General features: G+C 41.6%; 1 protein-coding gene across 3 annotated transcripts in view; it reads right to left on the reverse strand.

The window, feature by feature from the left end:
- The window catches only part of SCG5 (secretogranin V), a 54,610-nt gene extending 48,319 nt beyond the window's left edge, over positions 1-6,291 (reverse strand). For 2 of the 3 annotated variants that reach the window (XM_058541164.1, XM_058541163.1), the window contains exons 1-2: positions 6,190-6,290; positions 4,436-4,668 (exon numbers count right to left, since the gene is read on the reverse strand). In XM_058541164.1, the coding sequence (XP_058397147.1) occupies positions 4,436-4,661 (226 nt within the window). In that variant the 5' untranslated portion in view covers positions 4,662-4,668; positions 6,190-6,290. Of the gene's footprint in view, positions 1-4,435; positions 4,669-6,189 lie in introns of all 3 variants that reach the window. The other variant, XM_058541165.1, reaches the window with a different exon arrangement.
- Positions 6,292-8,709: the final 2,418 nt, after the last annotated feature.

Here is an 8,709-nt window from a genome sequence, read left to right on the forward strand (position 1 = left end):
AAGTGTGCTGAACGCTGCTGACGTTGAGTAGGATGAAGGCAGTGTAGGTGAATCTGGCAAGAAAGTTGCTGGCCTTGACAAGAACAGTCTAAAAGGCATCTCAAAATTGCCATGTGCAAAACGGAACTTGAGATCTTCCCCTGAAGATCCTCAGTTTGCTCCTCTGTTAGAAAACTGTTCCTTTCCAGTTCTTCAGGCCAAAACCTTGGTGTCACCCCTGATTCCTCTCTTTCTTTCAGTTCCTACCTCCAACCCACCAGCAAATCCTGTTGCTCTAACTTCAACATACGTCTGACCATGTCTCACCACTTGAGCTGTCATGCTAGTACATCTCTCACCTGGATTATTAGAATAGCCTCCTAACTAATTTCTCTGATTCCAGTCCTCCCTCCCCACAGGAATGTTTTCAATACAGCAGTTGGAGTGATCCTTTCCAAAGGAAGGCTAACATCACTCTGTCCGAAGCCTCCAGTGGATTCAGACATATACTCAAAGGAAAAGCCCAAGTCCTCATAGGACCATAAGACCCTGCAATACGATCTGTCCCCACACACCAAACCTCCCTCCTCCCCATCCTGCCATTACCCTGGTCCCATCTCCTACTCCCTGAGTCTTGGGCTACAGCACACTTGCTCCCATCATTCAGCGTTTGCACGTGCAGCTCTCTCTGCCTGGAATGTCTTCATATAGCACACAACTCACTCTCTCAACCCTCAGATTTTTGTTTACCTTCCCAGTAAGGAGTCCTCTACCCCTATTTTCTGTTGTTTCCTCCATCCCCCTCCTCTGCTTTACATTTTTATAGCACTTATAACCATTTGACTTATTATATATTTTACTTGTTTATTTAAGGACTATATCTTCCCTGTCCTGCCCATCTTTGAGGTTCATGTTTATTTCCTCAGTACCTGAAACAATGCCTGGCATTCCAGAAATACTTGTTGACTTGACAGTTGAGTAGTGGGAACAGTAGACTACAATGAACTAGGAGAGAATGGGAGGTGAGGAAGCATAATCAGCAGGTGTCAAAAGGCTGCAGGGAAGGGGAGCAGAAAAATGGTATAGTAAGTAGCAGAGATATGGGATCAAAGGAGGGAACATTTTCTTAATGGTATATATGACCTCAGTGACCTAATGGTAATTTATACTGATACTATATCCTATAGTAAAAGGCTAATTTATAATCCTATGTCTGAGAGCCAATATACATCTTAGTATATTAATGAGTATTTATATTATATCTTAGTATACATAATCTTAGTATCTATATGAGATTAATCTAAAGATCATACAATTAATTAATCAGAGTAGAGAAAATTGTCTTCTAAGTGCCATGCATTAGATAATGAACAGCCCTGCCTGCAAGGTCCTTAGTGTCCAGTAATTGTCATCTAAAGTAATGATGATAATTCTTCAGAAATGATTTCACAGTAGTGCAGTCATGCATGCTGAAACTTTATTTTTGCTTCTCTGAAATGGAATATTACCTGCTTGCAGATGAGTCAGTTTAAATCCTATCCCCAAACTAAATGGAAGCTTAGAGAAATTAAGTAATTTGCTCAAGGTGATGTGCTCAAGGTCACATCACTAATAAATGACGAAGCTGTCATTTAAATCCAGGTATCTTTGGGAATAGTCTATGTTAAATGTGTGTTAAAATTCACACTGGGATACATGTGTTATGTATATTCTTTCAATAAAAATTAGAAAAAAACTTTTCTAACTTGGTCTTTCACAATAAAATCCTAAAATAAACTGGAAGGGATGTGGAACATACTCTTTAAATCTGTCAGAAGCCTGGGAATTAGCATGAATAAATGTCTGAGAAGAAATAATGCAAATAAACGGATGAGTTGAAACGATGCTACACTCACAGAAATAAATATTAGACCACCCAACAAATTAAATGCCAAGGCTTAGGACTGGGAAAAATCCAAGTTTCTTATTTTGTTTCTTTTTTCCCCAAAGTCTTTGGATTATTTTCTCTGTTAGTTTTCATTCAAGCCATAATAGGCAGAATTCTAATGTGACCCCCAAGATTCCCACCCCGGTGTACACGCCCTGCATAATCCTCTGCATTTAAATGTAAGTGAAACCTGTGAATATAATGGGATATCGCCGCCTTGTTAAATAACAAAGGTGATGGGATAATCACTCCCATAATAATATATTATAATTAGGAGACTAAAGGGATATTATTCCTCTGGCTTTGAAGTAAGCTGCCATGTTGTGAGAGGGTCATGAGGCTTACAACCTGAGGGTGGCCTTTAGGAGCTGAGAGGGACCCCATCCGACAGCCAGCAAGAAAAAGGGGACCTCGGTCCCACAACAGCAAGAAACTGAATTCTGCCAACAACCTTAATGAGTCTGGAAGAGGACTCCAAGCTCCAGCTGAGATTGCATCTCTGGGCAACACCTTGATTTCAGCCTGATCAGACTCTGAGCAGAGGGCTCAGCAAACCCACGCCCAACTCCTGACCAAAGGAAATCATGAGATAATAAATGGATATTGTGTTGCAATGCTAATGGGTATTGTGTTAAGATACTGTTACACAGTAACAGAAAACTAAAACACAAGCCAATATTCATCCCTTACACAGACACCGTTAGAGGAGACCAAACATGGCTATGACCGTACATTAACTACCCCAAGGGTAATAATGAAAACAGAGTTTTTAATTCTAAATCGTCCTAACCCACGCTCTTTCATACCCTCATGCCTTTTCACTGGCTGTTCCCTGATGAATTCCTATTCAAACTTCAAAACTCAGGTCAAATGTTGCTTCTTCAAAGAAGCATTTCCTTACAGCCCCCCCATCCACTCCCCAGCAGAATAAATTACTCCTATTCTTCACTTCCATGGCAGCAGCTTCTCTGTACATCTACCAAAACACTTGCCATGATGCACTGTAATAACCTCCCCCCCCCCCGCCCCCCCGAGACTGAGAATCTCCTGCACAATGGCTGGCATAGAGTGGGTGCCACATGATTGGTACCCAGTGAAGAAAACGAGGCTCTGGATAAACACAGGCTTTTAATGCCCAGGGAGTTGCTATTTGTTTTCCACACAGATGATCAGGCCTCAGGTACTAATGGAAATGCAGAAAGCCTTCTCCATGACAACAGCTGGGTAACTAACTAAGCACTTCCTGCGTTAAAAGGGCAGGTATTTACTGTCTGGAAAGAGCTCCCCTGAAATGGACAGGAGTGCTTGAAACAACAGGCGGCAGGTGCTGGGAAGGATGTAGAGTCTCCACAAAAGCGGTGGTGTGAAGCCCTGTTTGATTTGCTCTGATTCAAGCCCTGTGCTAGGTTTGCATGCTCACTGATTCAAATCATCTGTGTTAATCCATTCCTGATCAAACGCCAACCTAAATAGACAACAATCCCGCAGAGTTAGTTTTACTCAATGGCTTAAAACTATGGGTAACAAGACAGAAATGAGAATCATATATCAACAATCTCCACGGCATTCACAAAGCAGATAGGATTTTTAGGAAATCACAGACTCATAATTATGATTATGCATAATCAATCCACAGAGAATAAGCATTTGCTGGGTCTGTGTTTTGATAAAACTCAGAGAACGAATTCACATTTTTCCTTAGGACTCATTCCTGTAGACAAACACATGAAGTGCTCTCTTGTGTTTAACCTAAAGTAACCATGCTACTGCTATAGGGCTCCACCTCAGGGGAGAAAGAGATCATTCAGAAGCAGAGGATACAAAGCAAGGCATGGAAATAAAGCACCTGCTCATAGGAGCTGCTCATCACCAGCTTATAAGAGCCAGATTCAGATTATCTCTATAAATAAATCATTGAACAACAGAGTACTGCTTTCTAAGAAAATTATTACAACCACATTGCCAGAAACTTAGGATATTTCTGGGGGGAAATGGTCTTTCTACACTAAAATAATTTAATTAAAATTTGTTATATTTTTAAATATTTAAAAATGTTTTTGACAAACTCTTAATGTCAGTTCCTCTTTTGGCTCCTTTCGGGTTTATATGATGTCATCCCTAAGAATCAAATCAGATCTTATAGGTCCTAGATTTTGAGGATCTTTTACAGGTACTGGTGAGTCAAAGAGGCAGCCAGTTGGGGAACACAATTTCCTGAAGATCAGTATGGGAGAAGACATGGGGTCTAGGTTCTAATCACTCTTTAGGGATAACATTAGATGCTCCTTCATTCACTCAGTAAATATCAACGCTCCAGACTTTATGCTGGGTGCTAGGGCTACAGCTGTGACTTAGATGGTAAGGTCCCTGCTCTCATGGGACTTCCATTCTCACATGGATGTATGTATGTATATACTGTGTAGAATAAGAAGAAAGGGAAAACAGAGGGAGGAAGTAGAGTTTCTTCAACATGTATTAATAATTTTAAATGCTAATGGAAGCTTCAAACTGGCAGAACACAGTAAATACCTTCGATGCTCTGTGGGCCCACAAGATTCATGGCCTGGTGAGCTGGGTACTCTACCCGCGGCCTGGCAATGCCCAACTGCTCCATAACGCCGTGGAGCAGCCTCTGGATATCTGTTTCTGAGACCCGGTCAGGGGTCCTCGGGTTATAACCAGATGTTGGAGTCCATCCAAATGTCAACCAAAACACTAGGCCAGATAGCATGGTAGAGACCATCCTGGAGACCATTTTTAACCTGCAGAAAAAAGACCAAACATACATAGACTGGCCACAATTGGCAACTGTGACAATGCAATCATGCAGTTGCTCCAGGGAGTGATTCAAGCACCACCCAGAAAACGGCTGCCAGGAAACATCCTTAAGGGTTTGCTTTTGCTTCAAGTGTCCACTCCAGCCAGGACATCTGCTGTGGGAAGGTATTAAAGAAAAAAAACAGTCCGAGATAGCCAATGCCCTCTGGACTTGCATTCTTGGGAAGACTAGACTGGAATGGTAGTTCTTACTCATTTTTTATCCATTCTCCTTGCAACTCCCTGAAAGTTCTGCATTACCCCTAATCCCACCACTCTCTCCCTCTCTTACTAAAACAAACAAACAACAACAAATCCTGGCTTCAATTTTGAGAAAGGGAGAGGGAGAGTAACATCTTGCGTGTTCCCAGCCTCGGGGAGGAAAGGCTCACAGGAAGGGGCTAGGAAGACACACATGGTAAAGAATCACAGGAAGGTTAGGAGTGGTGGAAGGGAACACCTTATCTTAGCAAACATCTAATACGTTTGAGATCCCGAGGGGCGATGAAAGCACATGACGCTCAGGCCCACCCTACATATCTGGTAGAGATGAGGTATGCTCGCTCCACCACATACTAGCTGGGTGATCTTGGCCAAATGCTTCAGCCTCCTCCTCTGCAAAAAGGGGATGAGTAAAGCATTTGTCGTATAGGGTTGTTGTGAGGATAAGTGTGGGATCACATGCATGAAGGATCAGAGCAATGCCAGGCACAGAGCCCCTTGTACCGCTATTATTATGTTAATATTGCCTTGCCGTTCTGGAGGTTAGAATCTGGGGAAGCGGAAGTGATGAGAGGGAAGACAGAACAGGTGAAGGAGAGGGAGAAAACTAGTCGGGGAGTCAGCCTATCCTAAATGTTGGCTTCTGTGGAACCAGCAGCCTGCAGAACAAGGGGACAAATATTCTTGCATCTTCCCTCTGCAGCTGGTGACCCTCTTTAGGAGGGAAGCTTCAGGCAGTGGCCGTGCAAACCCTCCTTTTGACCATCCTGGGGAGGCGGGGCATGCATTTTCTTCCCTGAAATGGAAATATTCATAACTCCCAATTTCTTTTTCTGTAAAGGAAAGGCTTTTTCTGGCCACTCCTAGATATAAAACCTTATTCCCCAAAGAGCTGAGACAGCAAAGCCTGCAATTCTGACGGAAAAAGCCGGAGGCAGACACCAGCCTCTCCAGCCATCTCCATCTTTCCCTCGTCCGCTCTGAATGCAGGATGTCTTCCTGTTTCGTTTACACCCCCAGCCCACACCGTTCTGATGTAATGATCTACCCAATCTTCCTCCCTTGGTACTCTTTCCCTCTTACTTAGAGCCGAAATTCCTAATCTCGCACCCATCCTTTGTCTGCCCCGGCCTCCAGCTCAAGGATTTTAGCAGGGTGCCCTCTCCCACTCCCGATCCCGAAGAATAACCCGCTTGTCTCGGGTGGGCATCAGGAGGTCGAGCCAGCATCAACGCAGGACTCACCGAGGGGCACCCGGAGGAGCCTGCTGCGGTCTGGGCCTTGGTGGGGGTCGGCGCGGAGCGGGGTGATCTGAATCGCTTGTGCGTCACCTCGCTCCGCATCGCATCTTAGCTCCGCCCCCGTCCCTCCTCCAGCAGGTGGAGGCCGCCTCGCCAGGACTCCCCAGAGCGCAAGCCGGATGCTGGTGCCTCCTGCCACACGGCGTTCAACCCAAGCATTCCACGTACGCGTCTCCTAGAGACCCTCTTCCTCTCTCGACCCCTATGGAAGTAATTCACCTTTTCTCAAGCAATTACCTAAAAACAATGTGCCAGATCCACTTCTGTCCTTCGCTCCTAATAGCACACCTTTAATTTTGCCATCTTCCAGCTTTTTCTTTTTTAAGTCTTTTAGCTTGAAGAGGGAAGAGGCACTGAGGCAATGGTAGAAGAGACAAAAGATGAAGAGGTCCTAAGAACTTTTAATGATGGCAATGATAGCCTATATCATAAGGGTGATTTCAGGAGCCCTTTCATGGAGCAGGAAAACTATTTAATACAAGATGCTAGAAACTTCTGTTAAAGTGATACACCAAAAGCACGTGAAAACTTTTAGGAATATTATTTCTGAGCGTTATTTCTAAAATTCCATATCAACCATCAAGTAAAATTCCTTCAGCCTGAAGAGAATACTCCAGACACATTGCAGAAATTATCCAAGTAGACCCAGAATTTTGTTAAAGATTCATAGACCAACCTTGAACATTCGAATTTTGTTCAAATACAAAAATTGAAATGTGAAACCATATAATATAGTGTTGAAAATTTCTTTCATCAAGACCGGGGAGGAGTCAAATGACTGGGGGTCAGAGAATAAGTCACTTGATGAAGTTAGAATCCAGATCTCTTTACCCTGGCTCTATGCAGCAAATCCATCATCATCTACAGCAATTTTCTTCAAAGAGGGGCCTGCAAAATTCATTCATGAGACACACGGCCTTTAAATTTGAAGCCAAGCCTCCTTCCTAGTGCCTTTTCTTCCATGGAGCCCCTTCTGCTCCCAGCTTTTTGTTTCAGTGCATGCTAAAGCAACAGGACAGATACTGTCTATTGGTTCTGGGCTCAAAGACCATGCTGGGGTTTAGTATTTATTATTCGCACGTACTGAGGTGTTTTTTTTTTTTCCAATTCTGAATTTTAACATCATTCACTGTTACCTTCGTTTCGCGCTTGGAAAAATAGAGAAGTCATTACAACTTAGTGCTTTTGTGTTGAATGAAAATTTGACTAAAATACACCAAAGTGTTTATGCTTCCTATGAAATTTGATATTTTAAAAACATCTATCATATGTATCCTGGGGTTGATGATTATCAAAATCCTGCATTAAATTCTCAGTGATTATGGAATGCTGCCAAGCAGCCTACTAATTTAAGTTCTATGTAATTGTTTGTTGCTCATAAGATAAACAATCAGATTAATATTAGATCTTTACTTGTAAGAACAAGGTGAAAATAATCCTTGAAGTACTGCACATGTCCAGACAATTTTAACTTTATTAAATGTTTGTATATCATTTGATCAGATATCCCCACGAGATTAGTAACATTATTAGCCTTATTTTGTATAAAATGAAAAGAGGTTAAGTCAAGTCTAAAACTCAACTTTCCCAACTCTCCAATTACTACCACTCTAAACTATTCCCTTTCATAGTCCTATACTCTACTTTCACTAACAAAATGGGAGTGACATGTGGGGATTTTTTTAAAATAAATATCTTTCATATTGATTACTGATTCACCTCTCAGAAAAGCCACTAATTCAGGTGATTTGGACAGTTAATCTCCTATGCCTTCTTACTGAATTAGTCTTCCAATTCAACATTTCACCCACCCTCATGGATATAAAATGACGTTAATGAATTTTTAAAAATTTAAAAGTTTAAAAAATTGCTTTGAACCAGACAACATATATTTGAGTTTATGAATATTTTCTATCTCTATTTACTATTAGAAATACCATATATATATCTGAAACTCATATCCAGTCTGTATTACAAACCTATTTTGATGTTGGATAAACATGATGTTTATATCTACAGATTTTTACAGTCTTTATATAAGTCAAATACTTATTAGTCTTGAGAAAGGGTTGATTCCTAAGTAATAAATATAGAAACAGGAAATAGCTTTGAAATAAAACAGATGTACCGCTATCAAGCAGGACTTGGTAAAGCAAACATATGATGACTTGAAATTCCTCATCCATAGACACACTGTAAGTGTGGGTGCTGAGTCGGTGTGCAATGCTGTTCTAGTCTGCCCAACATCTGAATGTGGCATTCTAACAACTGACCTGCAAAACTATCTTTAGTGGGTGATTCTGCTGGCATACTCCTCCTCTAAAACTTAAGAGAATATCCCCTATTGTTGACATTATTCTTTCCTTAAAGATTTGTAACTTCTAATAATTTAAAATATAAATTTAGATAGATTTGCTTGACAATTTGAGTCAAATTCTAAAAGGTACTTTGAATTCACTAGAG

This window comes from Diceros bicornis, chromosome 5 (genome assembly GCF_020826845.1).
Source record: "Diceros bicornis minor isolate mBicDic1 chromosome 5, mDicBic1.mat.cur, whole genome shotgun sequence".
Lineage (NCBI taxonomy): Eukaryota > Metazoa > Chordata > Mammalia > Perissodactyla > Rhinocerotidae > Diceros > Diceros bicornis.